The 20049-nt window shown below is 39.3% G+C and overlaps 1 protein-coding gene across 3 annotated transcripts in view; it reads right to left on the bottom strand.

Annotated features, from left to right (window-relative positions):
* The window catches only part of SH3PXD2A (SH3 and PX domains 2A), a 266755-nt gene extending 247337 nt beyond the window's left edge, over positions 1-19418 (bottom strand). For all 3 annotated transcript variants that reach the window (XM_063434631.1, XM_063434633.1, XM_063434632.1), the window contains exon 1: positions 19165-19418. In XM_063434631.1, the coding sequence (XP_063290701.1) occupies positions 19165-19236 (72 nt within the window). In that variant the 5' untranslated portion in view covers positions 19237-19418. The remainder of the gene's footprint in view (positions 1-19164) is intronic.
* Positions 19419-20049: the final 631 nt, after the last annotated feature.

Genomic DNA, 20049 nt, shown 5'->3' with positions numbered 1-20049 from the left:
TAAACCAAACCTGAATTAAAATGATTTTTCCACCTTTGATATGTACAGTCCTATTCATCGAAGGAGTCTCCACAGGTAAATCCAAGACCAATCAATTTGTTCCAGCATGGATCAAAAGCATGTGTCAGGATTACTAGTTGATGCAGCATGCAGAACTGTATCACATCTAGGACTAAAAGGCAACGTCTTCCCAGGCCTTAGAATGGCTGGACTTAACGTACCAGAGAATAGTCAGGATACTTGCCGAGGTCGGGACACAGAAAGAGACACAACGATAAGGGAAAGCCAAAAGTCAAGGATACCAGAATGTGCGTGCGCGTCCTTTACGTGAGGTCACACGCACGCCGACATTGTTAATGCTGTGGGCGGATGTGGATTTACAAATTAGTGTGGATCCGCAGCAGCCGGCGTCCACCAACATGCTGCAGGAGTCAGACACATTGATGCATGGCCGCCGAACTGCACCACCGCGTCCATTAGCAAGGCAACCACTGCAGATGCCGCAAGGTGAGGATGAACATGTTACAGCATGCCAATTAGGACAAGCCAGGTCAAACTCATTTTTGCCCAACTCTGATATCTAAAAGCTGAAAGGACTCCTTCCTAGTCAAGTGACTCATTGCCAACACTACCTGTGCATGAAAATCTATTGAAATGAAGATTTGATAGTAGAACCTAAAAAGAGCCTGTTTTATTCAATTTTTATGTCTAGAATGTATTATAAAGAGAGACCCCAGGTATTTATTAGTATTTTCAAAAGGGTCTACTGCAATGAAGTGGGCCACTATTTTTTGCACTAAGGTATACAAGTTCCATAAGAGTTACAATTATGCCCAACATTAAATATGCCTTCCTTGCTGTGCTCCTAATCAGCCATTTGACATGTGCCAAGACACGGGTCTCAGCAGATGGCAAGCCAAAAAAAAAAAAAACCCCATAGGAAAACAAACGTTAAATGCAAATTACCTAGAAGAGTACAAGTAAAATAAGTTAATTAAGGAAGAAAATCTGGCTTAAAAATGTGTTTATTGGCTTTTAAATGTCAGAAATTCAATAAATCCATGATTTTTGGGGGTATGTTCCGTTCTTTAGGTGTGCAGGGCACGCAGCCCAAAACGTCATGTTTACTTTTCTGCTGTTTTTGGCTTTCAGCTTTGCTTTTAAAAGCCAATAAACACCTTTTTGAACATAATTTTGCAGTAACATACATTTTCAGTGCCTAATATATTTTTTCACCTCTCACTTTTAGATGTGCTTTACAAAATCGCGATGTCATTAAACATGAAGGTGTGACACTAAAGTGGCTCATGTATTAAATAACAATAAAAAATAAGATTTATATAGAAAATGTTTCATGATGTGCACCTGCCTGACTTGGTGGCACATTATTAGACAATAAAACAGCATCTACATTTTACACTAGCCAAACTCTTTGCCAATGACCACATGGAATATAATTTGGAAATGAAGATTCTAGCTCACATACTTATAACATTGGCATAGAATGGTATAAACTACAGTTATGCCAGCCAGCGGGATGAAGGATCTATAAATGTGATGTTTTTAAAGGTTGTATGACACTGCTCAATTTTTATCTCAACATTCCATGATAGCTGTAGCCCTAAAGAAACACTAAAGTGTTAGAAATACAAACGATTAGATAGATAGATAGCTCCCCCTCCCCCATGTGTCACATAAAAAAAAAGAAAAAAGCACCGAGACTCCCTCACCACTGCTTACCTCTCATCCGCCCATGACATCATGTAGGAGGCATGGCCCAACCCAATGCCCCGAAGAATGCTCTGAATTCAATCTTTCCTATAGCGACTTCAATGTAACATGACCATGTTTTACACCATGGGTCCTCAAACTCCGGCCCCCCAGATGTTGCTGAACTACAACTCCCATGATTCTCTAGCTATCTATGTAATTCAAAGAATCATGGGAGTTGTAGTTCAGCAACATCTGGGGGACTGGAGTTTGAGGACCCATGTTTTACATGGTCAGTGCTGTGGAAGGACCTATGGTGGTTGTCAGGGTAGCAGCCAGTAGAGGTGGGTTTAACGTATCAAGGTAAACACAGTCATTTGTGCATAAAGGCAATTTGTTTTACCTTGAAAGGGTAGCGTTGAAAGTACCACTGCGCCCAGGCCACTTCATTGAGAAGATAGTCTTGGTGATTTTAGTTGTTATTTAAAAAAAGAAGTTCATGGGGAGGTGAGGTTTTGACAATTCAATTCCAATACCGTAGTGTGTAGATTAAACTATATAAATCACCTGAAGTAGAGGGTCTGGTCATTTGTGCATTTTAGGATGACATCATTTTTAAATACATCATGCATGAGAAATGGGAAAAACCCATTTTTGGCTTACTTCTAGACAGGCCAGGGAGACATTCCCAACCTGTTCAGGAAGTATCTCTCAGAGCAAAGCACTACAACAATGGGGCTGTCATCTATGGATCATTTGCTCACTGAGCTAAGCAGATTTCAGGTGACGGTTCTTCCAATCTATTGTTAAAAATGTTCCAGATGATCAAAAAGATGTAAAATATTATTCAATGTGTTACTTCCCCCTGGTTACAAAATTAAACACTTTCCTCTGTCTAACAAAGTTCTGTGTCTTTGCTACACGTCCCGGGATGAAATGAGTTTTATTTCATTTTGTGAAGTGTGTAATCTTTTTTATTTATTTTTTTTAACTGCAAACTCTAGGTAGACCTTGGTGGCTTACATTTGGCACACCAGATATTGGGGTCTGCCTGCTTATCTTCATAAACATGCATTTTTAACAGCCGGTTAGCCATCAGCATAAAAAAAAAAAAAACTTGTTAGAGCTCCCTTCTTCATTCTTTTCTGGGGTGGTAAATTAGGACAAGCAAATTGATGGTTAGAAGGCCCATAAACTCTTAGGTCAATCTTACTCTTTTCTCTATAAACTAATGACTCTCTTGGAGACCCTCCAGTTGAATGATCCCTCTCCCATAGACTGAACGCATGCTAAATAGGCTATGTTCCAATTATCGAAGACCATTAAGAACTGTGAAGTCTAAAACCATCTTTGGATCGAAAACAGCTCTGCGGTGGAATAAAAGTTCTCTACTGGTTGCAAGCTTATCTAAAATTCCACGAGCTCTTAGACTGTTCCTTACAAAACCTTTCAGTGTCCGTCCATTGAGCAATATCTATCACATAGGTTTCATGAGAACTGCATCCCTTTTGTGGTCACACGGTGCCTTTGTCTCTTTAAAAAGTGAAAGTTATCCTCTATAGTCTTCAGAGCAAATCCATATTTGCCTGGAGTCTCATCTACACTATTCCTAGAAGACTGAGCGCCTGTGAGCCCTTTAAATCCCACTGATATTGTCTTGATGGTAAGCCATTGTATTTATGTTTATGTGAATGTATATTTAAAAAAATAAAAAAAAAGAATATATAAAAAAAAAAAAAAATGTAAAAAAAAAAAATCCCACTGATGGTATTGTCTTAATTGTCTTTCCTTTAACGTTGGTTGTAGCAAGTACTAGCAGGCACCTCATAGAATCATCGATCAGAAAAGGCTGCTGCCCCAGCTATCATACTGCCCCGTTGGGTAACAGAGTTTAGTTTAGTTTTTTTTTTATTTTAACACTTTATTTCATCAGATCCTACAACCCTCAAGTCCTACGGTCATTGATGCAAAAAACAAACCCCCCCCCAAAAAAATGGAGCTACAACCAGAAAACTGCAAACTTGACAAAGACCACGAGTTGGCAGCATTGTTGCCAGTTTTAATATAAAATAATAGCAGATCCCCAGACATTCCTTTGCAATTGTCTGCAATGAAGTTGGTTTAGCAAAACTCATAGTCCGTTACATCAACAAAAATCAAGAAGTGTCAGCTAGAACTGGTTGCATCTTTAGGAAAGACTTCCATAGAGAAAAAACAAAACAAAGATTCTCATGGCATCTAATATCATTCTCTCTGATCCTTGAACATCCTCACCGCACATTTTTAATTTATTTTCTATCTAGGGGGAAATCAGTGCGTTAAACCGGTCACAAGCCTTTGGCGAATGTGTTTGTTGTTGTTTTGTCGGATTCCACCGATGTCTCTGAAGTTTGTCCTCTACTGTCTGTCAGTGAAATAAAAAGCGTGCTGAGATTTCTATTCGATAATTGCGCATAATCTGCGGCCTCATTAACACAATGTCCTAAAACAATGTAAAACAAAAGGTGGAGTATGCAAACATCACACTTACCAACACAGAACACAGACAGCCTGCTTTATTTCTTACGATGTACCATTCTGCAGGTAAATACTATGGGTGTGTTAAAGGAAGTAGCTAGTATTGTATCGCAGTAATATTATAGGTTACAGGTGGAAACTACCCGTATAATAGTGTAAATATAATTTGTTTTATATTGTTCTTATACATGGTATGTATATTGTTTTATGAGTCTAAAACATTGAGAATTTTAGGAGAAAATTGAAGGATGGGGAGAACAGACAAGGAATCTGCACACTTTAACCCCTTAAGGACCAAACTTCTGGAATAAAAGGGAATCATGACATGTCAGACATGTCATGTGTCCTTAAGGGGTTAAGCAAAAAAAAATTTTTTTTAAAAATTCTTAAATAAAAAACAATCTTCAAAATTGGTTTTATGACCTAAATGTTGCACTTTTCATATGAGTTCTCTGCAAACCTTTAGAGAATGAATCCTTGAGAATGCAGATAAATATTTGACTGCAAATTAAACCTCAAAAGCATAATCTGAAGTATTAGAGTTAAGGTGAAAGTAGCCGATCTGGAAAAATTCAACTAATCACAGTCACAAATTGGATATTTTAGCTTAATATTGTAATTTAATATAAACATTTTTTGAAGATTAGTTTATAAACCGGATAAAAATCACAGCTCGCCCATAAAGTATGTGCTACTACCCCTTTAAAACACGATGAAGAGTATTAAAAGGTGTCCCATCTCAAACGAGACACTGTGGCTTTACATAGAATTCTCGAAAAAAGACCTTCTATAACGTTACTTATTACACCCCTATGGTTACAATTTTCTTTTAATAATCTTTGAAGTTTATGCTAAATATTATCAGCTACTCCACCTTTGCGTTTACAAGCCATCAGGAATAATATTTAGATTACATATGTATGTATGGTTTTCATCACACACTCAGTGATGCTATGTCCTGCAATGAACTTGAAAAGCAGAGTTTGGCTTTGTTTTAATAGTGTCATATTACCTTTTGAAGTGCTCTCTGGCAAAAGACTCCATTCTAATAAAGTAAACTCCCCACCGCTTGTAACTTGGCAAACCGTATTGGGCTGCTATATAAAAGTTTGCCACAGTGTTTGATCCTTAAAGGGGCACTCCAGGTAACCACGTGTAACCTTAAATTATGTGGAGTGTGTGTTTTATTGTTGTTTTGGTTTTCTTTTTTTTAAACTGGTAAAATCTATAAATCAACGATGTGTCAATAAAGCATTGCAGACAAAGGAGATGCACACAATTTATTTATTTATTTGTTTTTAATATTTTTTTTTTTTTTACTCTCAGGGAACGAGATTTACATGACGTGCAGAAACGTCATAAGTGTGTATCATTTTATCATCAACATTTTCTTGAAAATACATATATGGAGGCGATTAGATTCAAACCATCGAATAACATTCTCTTATGAAAGTGGACTATTTTTAATATGGATTACAGGAACACATCGTTTATAAGCTGAGAAATACAGCGATCAGTTAGCATTAATTCCTATATTTCTGCATAAAACATTATTCAGATGAAGGGGCCAGATCAAATAAATGTTTTAGTCTGGTAGTTATTACAGAGTTATAAAAACCTGGCGGTTTCATTTCCCCAGAGAATTTTCAGATGGCTTTTATTCTGTCTTACAAAAACAGATGTAACAAAGGTCCAAGGAAAGATGTATTAGTGTATTCATCAAATGATGCAACCCAATATATATGGTTCGGAGAGCGGTCTAGTTGATTAGATGGTTTTGATTTACCTTTAGAATGTATGATTTTTGGTTGGTACACAAACATAGATTAAGTCCAATCAGCAAATAAACACACACACACACACACACAACAATCTAATCAAATTAAAATGTACAATACATGCAATGTATATTGGCGTGTTTTAAGAATTGAAGAGTGACTTAAAATAAGGTTTGCAAATTGTTTTGTCTTGTGGCATATAGTGTCCAATAGGAATAAAAGAACTTTGAAACAACAGAAAGGCTGATTTTTTTAATGACATTGTATTAACATGCGACACATACAGAAGGCCCAGTTTTCTTTTATTAAAGATTACATTTCCAAAACATTCTCAGAATGAAATGCAGAATTTCCCATGTTCTCACACTTTAATACAGCAGGCCTTCCCCAGGTGTTCCCAAAAAAAACATTGTATGAAATGTGAACATAGCTTTAGTCCAAAGCACAGGTACGATCAGGGAACCCCCCCCCCCCTATGGGGCTATGGGGCTTGGTGCCCGTCTGATCCTTAGACAATCTCAAAAGACTATATTATCCTCAACCAAAGAGGGAAAAATAATGAGAAAAGGGATAAATAATTAAAATATGAAGCTTTACTACTAAAATTGTTAAGATATTATGTGTCATTTACTGCAAGAAATGAAAATTTGAAGGGTTACAAAGTTTCCCCTATTGAGACTTCACAAATGTCCCGAATAGCCGTAATTTATAATTTAGTTCCTCATTCCTTGGACAATCTCTCTATAAGGGTTTGAGAGAAGTAGTGATATAAATACTGGTTGAAGTGTATCTCAATAATATCTCACACTGCAGGACCACACAGTTTGTACGCCCACCAAATACATGGTGGAATGTCCAATGGTGGATCATGGAAACTAAACACACTTCAACTTCTATACTGAGCTAAATAGCTCCTTAACGGCTTTCTTCGACCTAATTTCTCCTCTAATGCGGATACTAAGATATTAAATTGTAAATTCATGGCTGCATTGGCCATTGCAAAGCACAGATAAGAGTTGTAGTTCAGCAACTCTGGCGCACCAGCTGTTTTTTTATGTTAACTAGCAAGTTCTCTCCACTCAAGAGCCATAAAAACTGGTATTACGTTCGCGCCCAATCCACCATACAGAATTATATCGCGGTAAAGAGAGTTATAGCTTCCACCATTGTTGGAAGATCTGACAAACAGAAGCAATTTATTATGGGATCCCAGTTATAGAGCACATGATCTATGTAAAACATTGTCTGAAAACTTTTACAATTAGAGATTAAAGTCCGTGTCTTTGACCCACCCGGCAAAAAAAGGATCTGCAAATACAAAGTGACTAATTTATGACGGGTGCAGCCTTTATGCTACAAGAATAGAAAGGGAACGTGAATTACAAAGCAGATCACAAAACGTAAGATTATATATAGACACTATAGTGCACTTCGCATACTAGAACCATGACTAGTTTCAGGGCTATTTCCCGGCATCCTTAGTAAACTCTCCAGAAACTCAATACGAGGAACGTTCTAAAAAGATTACAAAAATCCAGATTGTGTGGTTTAACTGCACACTTAAACAGTAGCCAGATTGGAAACCATGCAAAAGCCTGTCATCTATCTACAGCCACTGCAACCAAGACATTTTAATTGACCTGTTGAGGCATGAAGAGGCCAGTTATCTCATATTTAACCCAGGTTTTATACCAAGATTAGACAAGAGTAGTCAACTACTCTGTTTTTGGGGACTCTGTTTCCTGAAAATCTCTGCAAGATATGAATACAGCATATACCCAACAGACGAGAGATGCAGTAGTCCTGCAGCTAAAGAAAGGTGGATTTTGAGGGGTTGGGAATGTATCAATTTATTTTTTTAACCAATGATTGGTGAGATAACTCACAGCAGCTCTAACCCATTTCCTATCAAGACAGAGAAATAGTTCAAGGTGTTCAATGAAATTGCGCGTGAGCGTTCAAACTGTACGTATGGGTTAATGTAATAGAGAGTTACCAGGTGCTCAAAGGCAAAATCTGATTTCCCAACAGATCCATAAACCTATTCGATAAAAGAAACCCAAAGCACACATTGTACACATTCAGCCTGAGGAAGGCAGGTTCGCTGAAACGTTGAGGTTATTATGGTCTCCTGCTCGCTGGTCAGTATGTTTATACATGGGTTTTTGGGTTTCTATTTTGAGCACTTACTATTGCATGTTGTTTATTGATTAAGTGGTATTTTATTTAATAGTTACATGCCTGTACTATTATCTGCACTTTTCTTGTATTATCTATGCTTATCACTTTATAAACAAATAAAATATATATTTTTTTATGTACAAATTTATTCTGGTGTGCTTGGAGACAGAGTTTCTTTAATAGACTATGGTTAAATCAGTATGACAGCCACTAGAGGTGCTTCTGTTGTTCTGACCAAATAATTGGATGTAGATGCTCATATGAAAGCATTGAATACAATGCTTTAAAAGATAAGCTTGGATGTGAGTGTAGGACAAGTCTGCATGCTCTTAAGGTCCCAATGTTCCACTGGTGGAGGCCACATCTCCTTGATGACATTGTGGGAGACAGTGTTTTGAGCAGCACTGAGTTAGCCTTTGCACTGGGAAAAGGTAAACCATTTTTTTTTTTTTTTAAATTTCATTAGAAAAGGGGTAGCGGGCGTTACCCAGGGGCATAAGCACTATAGTTTAGGAATACAGATTTCTTTCCCAACACATTAAAATCATAATAAGCATGTTGGTTAGAGAATAGTTACAATGTGGCTTAGTGTTATAGAATTTGCAGAGTGATTAGAAAGATCCTTATTGAAAGGAGAGTGAGGATGTTATGTGGAGTGAGAACATTTGATGAGAGCGGTGGAGAGTCTTCGGTCATGGAAAGCTGGTGGCAGAGTAGAGGCAGGATAAGGAAGAACAGCAGAAATGAAAGAGGGAAAATAGCCAAACAGGTAAAGACAAAAAAAAAATATTCTAACAAAACATGTTCGACATACAGGAACAGTGGATGACGAGGGCCATGCGCAGAAGATATTACAACTTGTGAAAGATTAGTTTGTTTCCTGCATTACACATCAGCCAATGATTTGACGAGGATGTAATGGACTGTAGACTGTTGAGAGACAGAGAATGGATAACTCCATCAGCAAAACTGGAGTTTTCTACCAAAAAAAAAAAAAAGTAATGCAGCAAAAAAGTGCTAACCTTCCAAATACTTTATTTTACATGCTATAAAAAATAAACATAAAAACAAGTTGAAGCATTAAAAGTATCCTGAAATCTGTGCAAAAAAAATGTATTATGTCCCAGCAGGAGTAAATATATACATATAACCAATAGGCAAAGTTTGAAAAGAAAGAAAATAAAGAAAATGTTTTGCGTTACAGCAGAGAAAAAAACAAACAAAAAAAAAAAACCAAGAAACACCCAAATCCTATTCTCTAGTAAACATGCTTTCCATGAATGAATGTTGGGAGTTTGGTCTTTGTTTTAACACAGACTGTTTATTTTTGCATATGGACTACAAATAACAGGAAATGATCCAAAAGGCCAGAGAAGGAAAAAAAAGGGGTAAAGACAGCAGCTGTTTCCTTGAAAAAAAAAAAAAAAGTATATTCATTCAGACAGCCAAGATAGCATTTCCACTCATGGACATAGGAAACCTCGAGCAGATTGCAGCTCTTCGGGTCCAGCCATTGATTGGTGTCCTAGATCACAACTTTAACAGATTTCCTATCCACTCGCAAAGACTGTTAAAGGTCCAGAACCAAAACACACTCTGTGCCCCAAGAAAACCACACAATGAGTAATGTGTTGGTAGCACGAATGTAACTTACTCTACAATACACATGCAGAAAGATTCATGAGACACTCTCGTCTGGTTTAAATAATGCATTAAAATGCCAAATATTTTAGAAACGCAAAGATGTTTGACATTTCTGCATCTTCAGGATTTGCAGGTTCTGCGGTGAGCACTCACCAAACCAGGAAGAAGAAAGGCCAGAACTAATGCTCCCCTTACTTTCAATAAAAGAGCATTGGCCTTAATACAAAGCCCCATGCCAGAGCTAGATCTGGTATCGAACTTGCACCATTGAATTTCTCAGAGGTTAATTCAACAAGTGAGGTAACAGCCAACTGGTTTAATAGAAGCGGAGATTAGCACAGTTGTAAAAATGGTTTGCAGTTAGTGCAGTAATGGTTTATCAACTTAAGTATTCCATAATCCCTGGATTCACCACGCTAACTGTCCACATCATTTCCCATCCCACGAACGACTATGCAATGTAATAGACACAGAGCGAATGGCAGACTAAATGCTGCAGATAATCATTGATATCTGCTTCCTGTCTATTTATCTCATAGAATTTCTGGGCTCCTGGCTTTTATTAATGTGGCTTGGCTTGTTCACTCCCACCCAAACAGCATTTAAAAAGAAGTAATATTTTGTAAAGATACCATTTTCATGAAATACTCACTTTGACTTGGAAGTTGGAATTTTCCTGAAATACCAACACAGTCAAAAGGCATAAGACCATAGGTAGGACTTCTTTGTCTTGCATTTTCTACATCTACACATTTTTTTATACATCTGACAAAACTTGACAAATGTTTTTTTTCATATCTTCCGGACATCACCAGCGACAGGAAAAAGGATAAACATAGACAATAGTATATCTGGGTCAAGGTACTATTATGGGACAGTCACCGTGGAAACGAATAGAATGTTCCTGCTGATTGTTCCATTTGTGGAATCTTGCCCCAGACTCATTCATTAAACATAGGAATGGGTTAGGTTGGCCTACTCAAAATTAATCTGTGAAATAAATAAACCTGAAAGACTGTCTAGGTGATATCTCCATAACACAGTATGAAGCAGGATATAAAAGGCTGACTGTTGGGGTACTAATGCATCTTCACACTTGGATAATATCTGCAAGTGTGCCCACTAGGTAAGAGTGTGCATTGCATCTGGTTCGATACATCCGTAGGTTTTTATATAGACTTTCCAACATTAACGATAGTATTTGCTGTAGCCGTAACGGAGTCTGCCATAAAAAGATACATTATAAAGAATGGTGAAATTCAACTTATTTTATTGGGGAGAGAACAAATGGTAGATTTTACAAGCTTACAGTCTAACCGGGAAATGGAGAATTGAGAACTAGGTACAGATAAGTGTGTTTAGATGATTAACATAGGCAAAGAAAGAACAAATTCATTGTCTGCATTGTAGATATTACAGGACTAAGAGTTGGGGTTAGGGGAGCGACGTGTGAGATTCTATAAGGAGATGAATTGTCTGGAAAAGTCTAAGCAACATCACCACTAAATTTCAGTGCTTGTGTTTATGCTTCCAAGAGAATTCTGCCCGCACTTGCAGCTGGGAGAAAAAAAGTAATTTTTTAACGTTTTTTCCTACTAATCTATACAATTGCTATTAAAACTGCTAGCACGATGTATAGATAGAATGTTACCAGTTCAGTTACTTTGGCCTTAAACTTGAAATTCTGTTTGAATTCTCACTCTAATGTTTTATAGAATATGAAGAGCTTTGATTCCTTTTGGGTTGAGCACCCAGCCCTTCCACTCCAGGTTCCCCCTTTGGAGGCGACTACAGGGAAGCATACATTGAGGAGAGTCTCTGAAAGCAGTTCATGCAGTAAGTGTTGCAGTTAGCATGCAAATCTCCCATGTTAAAATCAGTGTAGGATATTGGGGTGCTGTGGCGTAGTGGTGGGCTTAACACAATATTACCATATAGTGTAACGGATCACCATATTTGTATTAAGAAAATTATTTAAAGTAGCCTTGCAAGATTTAAAAAAAAAAAAAAAGAATCCTCTACCTCTAAGGCTCACTGCCTAGGTGTTCTCTTTGACTCCATCCTCTCATTTACCCCTCATGGCCAATTAATTGCCAAACCCTGACACTTTCATCTAAAAAATATTGCGCGCATCCGGCTCTATTTAATACCGGATACGGATGAAAAGGTGTCCATGCCGCTGTCCTCTCTCACCTTAACTACTGTAATTGGCTTCTCAGTGGTCTTACATGTCCCCAACTTGCCCCGTTACAGTCCATAATGAATGTGGCGGCGAGGTTCATCTTCCAGCCGCCCGCACCTCCCATGCCTCCCCTTTTGTCAGTCCCTACATTGGCTTCCATAAGATATAGGACTCAATTTAAGATGCTGATACTTGCTTAAAATCTCTACACACTGCTGCTCCGACCTATATATCCTCACTAATAGACCCCTACGCTCTGCCGGAGACCTACATCTAACCTCGGTTCGTACTCATCTTAAAGACTTGTCTAGGGTTGCACAGTTCCTATGGAACTCCCTTCCACTATCTGTTAGACTCTCACCCAATCTCCACTCCTTCAAAAAAATATTTAAAAACTTACTTCTTCAGGAAAGCATATCAATAAAACGGTTAACAGCTTTCCCTCCCCGCACCTCGATTCCTCTCCTGAAACTGTCATCAAAATAAAACACTAAGCCCTGAGTGAATAATATCCTATCAACCTACCTTTCCTTTATCTTTTGTGTCACTATACCCCACTCCCTCTAGCATGTGAGCTCATGAACAGGGCCCTCAATCCCTCTGTTCCTGTGCGTACAACTTGTCTGGTTACAAATACTTGTATGTTAGTCCACCCATTGTACAGCGCTATGGAACTTGGAACTTGTTGGCGCTTTATAAATAATAATAATACATTTGTTGTATGTCCGTGGTTCTGTAATCTGTATTTCCTGAAGAGCAGAATAGAGGCCAATTTTAGGGAAACTCCATAAGGATTGAGATACAAGAAAGATTAAAGTTTTTTGTGTAAACTAAATTAAGGGAGATCATATTTTATTCTTGATGGGATGGGGAGCCAGTGAAGGCTTTAAAGAAGAGAAACAACAAGTCTTGTGTGGATCATTGTTGAGATCCAATAAGAACATTGCCATAGGAACAATGGCAAATGAATAAATGTGTCAATTTGAGGTTTATGGCACCTTGCAGTAGAATTATTTAAATCTAGGAGGTATTATTATATTGGAAGCAGCATATCTGGCCAGAGGCTAAAAATGTGGGGTGCAAGAAATGCCAAATCCTAGATGACCATAAGCTTTGCTTACTGAGGATCCAGTACTATCATCAAGAGCAAGGAAGAGTTTGTTAAGTCAGGGAGAAGTATGATACATGTAGCAGCGAAAGAAGAGAAATGGCAGAGAGCTCATAACCAGCAAATATGCTGTTATCTTTAGGCCTCCCTTCACTGTTCAGAGTTTCCAGAACAATTTGCTATAGTGATCGGTTTTTCTAACATTCTCTGACACCTGGTTAGCTCTCTCTCTCTCTCATCTATACCTTACCCTGAAAAAAGAACGTTGCATTGATCTTGCACAGTTCTACGTGTATAAATGTGTTGCATAAATACATAATAAAACAGTTTGTGGCAAGGACCCTTAACAGAGCATCCCAGAGAGTTGGGATACTGGTATATACAGACATTCTTCCAGAGTGATTAAATCACACGAATACTGTACCATCTGTAGACAGCAGACATGACTATTTTCGGTGCGGTTAGTCACTTGGGCAACATAGAATGACCTATTCAGTAAAGCAGCTTCCATGACCACAGTAATCTGCATCACTGGAGAATCAATTAGCTTCCTTGACCTTCATTGCCTGAACTAGGGACTTTTCAAACTAACCGTACGATTTTCACATTATATCAAGACACACTTTATTTCCAGCCACAGGCTCTCACGGAGTTCGCTGGTCTAGTGAATGTGTGTTCTGCCCATCAATCTGTCACATCAGTAATAATTTGCCAGCATTTCTATCCAAATTACTAGCAAAAAGGTACATGTGAAAGGTTTAATTTTTTCAGTATAAAATCCCATCACTAGCTACTGATTCCCCGAAAGACTCAAACAAGTAGCACAGCTTCCGTCCCAGATGTGCAGTGTTGTATCTAGTTATATGGGGCACACAGGTAGGCAAGCTAGAATGCCACACTAAGTCATTGGAACGACATGATAGACTAGCGTCCACTTATAGAAATTGGTGTGAATGCAAGCTTCAGATATGTGGTCTTTTATTCTATACATGTGTTTATGGATAGATTATATAGACATACAGACTCCTACATCTGGAAAAAACATTGAAATATACCAAGCTCTACAGTTTACCGTTTCATCCATAAATATCGTAGTAACATTTATTGGTGGTAAAAGACTATATCCTTTCATATGTTTTACAAGGGAGCCCCAGGCTGTAGTTCAATACGTTTGTAAGCAAATAACCATCTGAAACAATCAAATGGGACTTCTGAAACTTTATAAGGAGTGCTGGAAGGTAATCAATGGGCACCAGTGATGGGTTGAGTGCTTCAGCTGATGCTCTCCATGTATCCGGTAGAAGAGGATGAAACAGCAATGATGGATTTTGAGAGATAAAATAATCATTCAAAACTAAATGCGCTTGTTCTAAAGCATCTCGAAAGTGTGTGTCCTCCATTGTAAGTGACCTTCAGATGACAGCATACAAGAGGGCAATCTCTCTTAATAGAGAGCTGATTGAACAAATGGCTTGGGTCTTGTCCTCCAATGTATGAGGGACAACCAGATAGAAGGTAAATTGTGTGAAAGGCATTGGATCAAGGTGTTCAGTGCGGTCTATTCTCTGACCTCGTTAATAAACACAAGTAATAGAGAAAAAGTTCAGTCACTCCAATAGTTTCAGGCACATTTATTAGAACCAAGGTAACACTAACGTTTCGACCCAGAATTGGGTCTTTGTCAAGCTCCCTTAAAAACACTGACATATGCAGACGCATAATTGTAGTTAAACCAAGCAATGGTTTGTAAAAGCTAATAGTTTTAATATTTTTTTTTATTTCATTGGGATTCCAAAAGGACGGCCAGAATGATTCCATAAAACAGTGAATTCTCAGGAATTGATCAAGGATTTAGAAATCTTAAAGGGACACTATAGGCACACACACCAGTTCAGCTCATTGAAGTGGTTTGGGTGCCGTGTCCCTATTGCACTGAGTGCCGCAATGGTAAACATTGCAGTTTTAGAGAAGACAGCCACCAGAGGAGCTTCTGGAATGTTACCGGACTTTTGGTCTGCTAAATGACGCTGGACGTCCTCACGCTCTGAATGAGGACATCAAGCATCAGCTATTTTTCCACAGGAATGCATTGATTGGGGAGGGTCTAATGCTCACGCGGCATGTAAGTTAGCTCCCCCACCCCAATCGACTGGCGTCGGAGAAGACAGAGCTGCAACCCTGCATCAGGTTTTCAACCTTTTTTCACTGCAAAGAGGGGGAGGGGGGGGGAGGGTTGGGGAGAGGGTCAAGGGAGGCAGAGGGTGCTATAGTGCCAGGAATACAGCTTTGTATTCCTGGCACTATAGTATCCCTTTAAGCCAAACAACTTGAAGTTGAGAAAACTTTAAACTCTGTCATTGCTTGGCCAATTCACAATTCAGTCTATAAAACAGGCTATGGTCAAGCTATAAAAGAGCCATTGGATACGGAATTATGACAAAAGCATCAGTTTGGGACGGTAAAGTAACTGTAATACAAGAAGTACAAAGAAAGCGTCTCAAGCATTCAGAACCCAAAAAGTATTGTCAGCGATCAATAGAAAGATAAGGACAAGTAAAATAATGCAGTCACAGGAAAACACAGGATAACATAAAGCAGACCTGATTCAAGGGAAAAGGTTACTTCCTTAAAAACAAGAAGCGCAAATGACACAGGAAAGTTTAATCAAAACAAAACAGTCTGCTAATGAACACACAATGCAGCTCCTTAATGTCATAACACAGCACTATCTAAACTGACCAATTTTTGGGTCAATGCGCACAACGTGCGTGCTCTTTGTTTGAATGTGTCGCTCGTGAAGGCGGGACTTGTAGAATTTAACTCTAGGCAACCTTCGGCACTCCAGATGTTTTGGACTACACCGACCATGATGCTTTGCCAGCATTATGGCTGTGAAAGCATTGTGGGAGATGTAGTCCACAACATCTGGAGTGCCGAAGGTTGCCTACACTCGGACATAGAAGATTCACATATAGCTATGCGTCGCACATCAGTGAAGAATAGATTAACAGTTTGTCCATCAGGCTTTTAATAGAGTTTATTGTCACCGTCCCTGGGACTCAAACTGTGCCATTAGTTATTGGCAGACATTGAATCTTCTGTATAAATTCTAAAAGTGTCGCAGTTGCCATGGAAACCATTGGACCGTCCATGTTTAAGATTGCACGAGTTTAGCACTGTGCCCCAGAATCCATGTGTTGGTTTATTTTAATGTACAATTCTTTGCTCGTCTTACTGGCATTTAAATGGTTTGGCAGTTTGCTTAGCACACAGAGAGGGAGTTAAAAGTTCTGATGTCAATGTTTGTGTGAGTCAATCACACCAGGCTCGTGTAAAGGCAAGTAATGGTATGTGTTACTTGCTCCCTGTTTACATAGGTCTGGTGCAAGACACACAAGTAAGGGCAGGTAAGCTGCAGTGGCCAATTTCCTTATTTACATATGTTTATTGAACCAGCAACACGTAAAGACAGGACATTGTTTGCTGTTACAAGTCGACTTGGAATACTTTTTCCTGTCACAAGTTTAGTTCGAAATGGCAGAATTAAAAGCCAAGTAGGAGAATTTTTCCCAATTGAGACATTTTTGCCCTAAAATGTCAAAGTCTCTGATGGGGTCTCAGCAATTCACAGTTTATTCAATAACATTCTTACAACAGCTGCAACAGCTACACGGTTACGAAGAAAAGCAAATCAGAGTCTCAGCTGCTGATAGACACACGGACGCATATTGTACATCGCTGCAGAATATGTTAAAACATGATAAATGATACATACTTCAAAATGGCCCAAAATAGGAAACATTTAATAATTTGCTAATTGATAACCTAAACTAGTAATCTGTAAACGTATTCCCCACTAGCGAGATCTATCCTTCCACATTCAGACAGGAGTTTTGAGAAACCACTATTGCCAAAAATCCTTCCCACTATTCCCGACTGTGAAACAACTCCAGTTATGCTGCTTGAGACGTTACGATCAATGTTGGGGTTCACAAACTTCAGTGTCACACAAGGGCTTGATTTATACTGGCAACCATACAATCACAGCTTGATCTAGGTTGGTGGATCGCATCACCTTTCACATCGCTTTCTAAAGACCCAATGTTCTAGATCAGGGATAGGCAACATGCTGCATTCCATCTTCCTTGATGCTTTGCCAGCGTTATGGCGATAAGAGCATTATGGGTGATGTAGTCCTCAACATCTTGCGTGCCAAAGGTTGCCTATCCCTGTTCTTGATGATTGTTAGCGGCGCAGGCAGTTCTCCAGGTGTTAAACTAAACTCTGATGGTTCTTAGTCAACAATGGGCTGGGCACAGGATGGACAATGGTCTTCAGATCAACAAAAGAGATCATACGTTCATTTTTTCAAGTGATGATTGCTACCCTTGCTCTATACTGGAAGATGATTTATTGAGGCTCGCACAGTTTGTGAATACATTGTGTGTAACAGTTCTAATGATAGACATGTTCTACCATCCACACGATGCTTACAGCGTATACAATGTGCAATACACAACTAATATAGCTCATATATAAACACTATATAAAATAACCGCTGTTAAGACATTGCTGTCATGCAATAGTTCTTGACACCTTTAAACAACTGGCAATATGTACTGGGAGGTCCCTGGCAGCCCAATTTTCTCAGTTTTAGCCTTGAATCCCAAATAATCAAGGAGTCTCTTACTAGCTCTGTGCTAGTAATAAATGTTCATTTGCAACCACATAAAACGTATTCTATTCTTAGAAAGCATTCTCTTAACTGTGCCAGTCAGTACTAGGATTCCAGGGGAGGGTAAAAGGGTTACTATAGAAAGGGGGGGGGGGGGGGGGAAGCACACAAAATCATTTTCGCAAAGCAGAAATATAGAGGAGGGAGGCGCAGATCTGGAAGGCATAGAAACAGTGGCAAATCAGCGATTTCTCTAGAGGATTTTACTGTGAGGGAAAATACAAACAGATCAGTGTCTGACTGAGCCAGCTAATGGACTTTGTAGTCAGAGCCAATAATGTACTGTGTGAAACAAGCAGGCCTGTTAGCAGCATAGGAAATGCAGACATTGGTTACAGCTGCCAGGATGTGACCTGGATCCTATACAATACTACATATAATAATAATAATAATAATAATAAATAATAATAAAATAATCCAAGACACAAACAGCAAGACAATCGCTGGACAAAAAAAAACTAAAACCAAAACAATGGCAAAGTTAAAAGAATGGTAAATAGAGTTCTTTTACTGATTGGAAGCCTAGTTTTATACACTGTAACACAATTAAAGCAGGAGGCCATAGGGTTATAGCTGCTGGGAGATTTATACAATACTGTAAATGTGACAGGCTGCAGGCAGAGCCTGGGGATTGCAGAGCTTCCTCCCACAATGCTGTGTGCTCCATGCATCACTATATACACAGTCAGTATATCAACCCAGACATGCAGGAGTTATTGATTGTATATACATTGAGACAGGAGAATGGAAAGCACTCACTATGTATACACACTGCTCAGCAGTCAGAAATACAAATATTACAAATATATCCACATTGCATTGTTACACACATCCACATACTACCCAGCTACATGTGTATGTATGTACCTACATTTGTATTTATATATATATATTATATATATATATATATATATATTATCACCAGCAGTGTGCTCCTGCATTTCTAACTAGCATGAGGTGGGTGTGTTGGTGACAGCACTGCATAGCTCACAGAATGCATGCACTGCCCCCTCTCACATAGTGTGCATGGAAGGGGCCCCCATTCTCACAGAGTGCATGGACTGCCCCCCACTCACAAAATGCATGGACTTGACTCCCCCTCCCCCCCCACTTACAGAGTGCATGAACTGTCCCCCCCACTCACATAATGCGTTGACTACCCCCTACTTACACAGTGCCCCCCACTCACATAGTGCTTTGAATACCCCCCTAACCACACAGTGCCCCCCACTCACATAGTTCTTTGACTAACCCCCCACTCAAAGAGTGCTTTGACTACCCCCCCACTCACACAGTGCACCCCACTCACATAGTGCTTAGATGGGTTCCTCCTCTTCTCCACATCCTGCACACACACGTCCAGCACTCCATAGGACAGCATGTTTGTGGTCCAGGGATGTCAGGCTGGCTCCTGCTAGTAACCTGGCATTCTTGGTGAGCTCTCCCGGTGCTGGCTGGCTGTGTACCCACTGATCCCTCCTCTAGGCAGCCAGGCAGTGCAGGGGGCTGCTTACAGTGCCATGTGCTTGGCTGGATGTATCTGCCGTCCCCCCAATCCCTGGATGGCTGGGGCTGTGTATAGGAACTCCCCCTGCTCTGCCTTCCTTTATAGAACCAGCAGTACCTCCTCCCTGCAGCCCACACTGCCTCCTCCCTACACACGGTGCCTTATCTGACGGGGGACCCGGGCTGGCCACTAGGAGGGGCTCTGGCTGGACTCACACACTCCATACATTCACTGCCTGGATCCCAGGGGGAATAAGGGGGGGCCAAATCGCACAATGGTTCATTGCCTGGGTCCCTTCTCAGCAATGAAAGGGTTAAATAGCAGCCAACACTTCTTCTAAATCCTTTATACAATGTAACTGTATTGTATGAACAATAAACCTCCTATACACCAGGACTGGATACATTCACACAATGTAACTGTATTGTATAAACAATAAACCTCCTATACACCAGGACTGGATACATTCACACACTGTAATACATACATTGTACAGTCTCTAGTTTTCTAAACATTTACAGATAATATGTAACATGTATATTAGTAATCTGGAACTTCTATCTATCCCATAAAAGGAGCATTTATAGACCTACTATAGAATAGTTTATATAATTTTCATATTATAAAAGTTATATCATACATCACCTTTCCACGTAGCCCAATAATGATGTATTCATATCTCTGTCT

This window comes from Pelobates fuscus, chromosome 10, assembly GCF_036172605.1.
Source record: "Pelobates fuscus isolate aPelFus1 chromosome 10, aPelFus1.pri, whole genome shotgun sequence".
NCBI classification, from domain to species: Eukaryota; Metazoa; Chordata; class Amphibia; order Anura; family Pelobatidae; genus Pelobates; species Pelobates fuscus.
The sequence above is the reverse complement of the archived record's forward strand: the minus strand, read 5'-3'. Positions and strand labels throughout refer to the sequence as shown.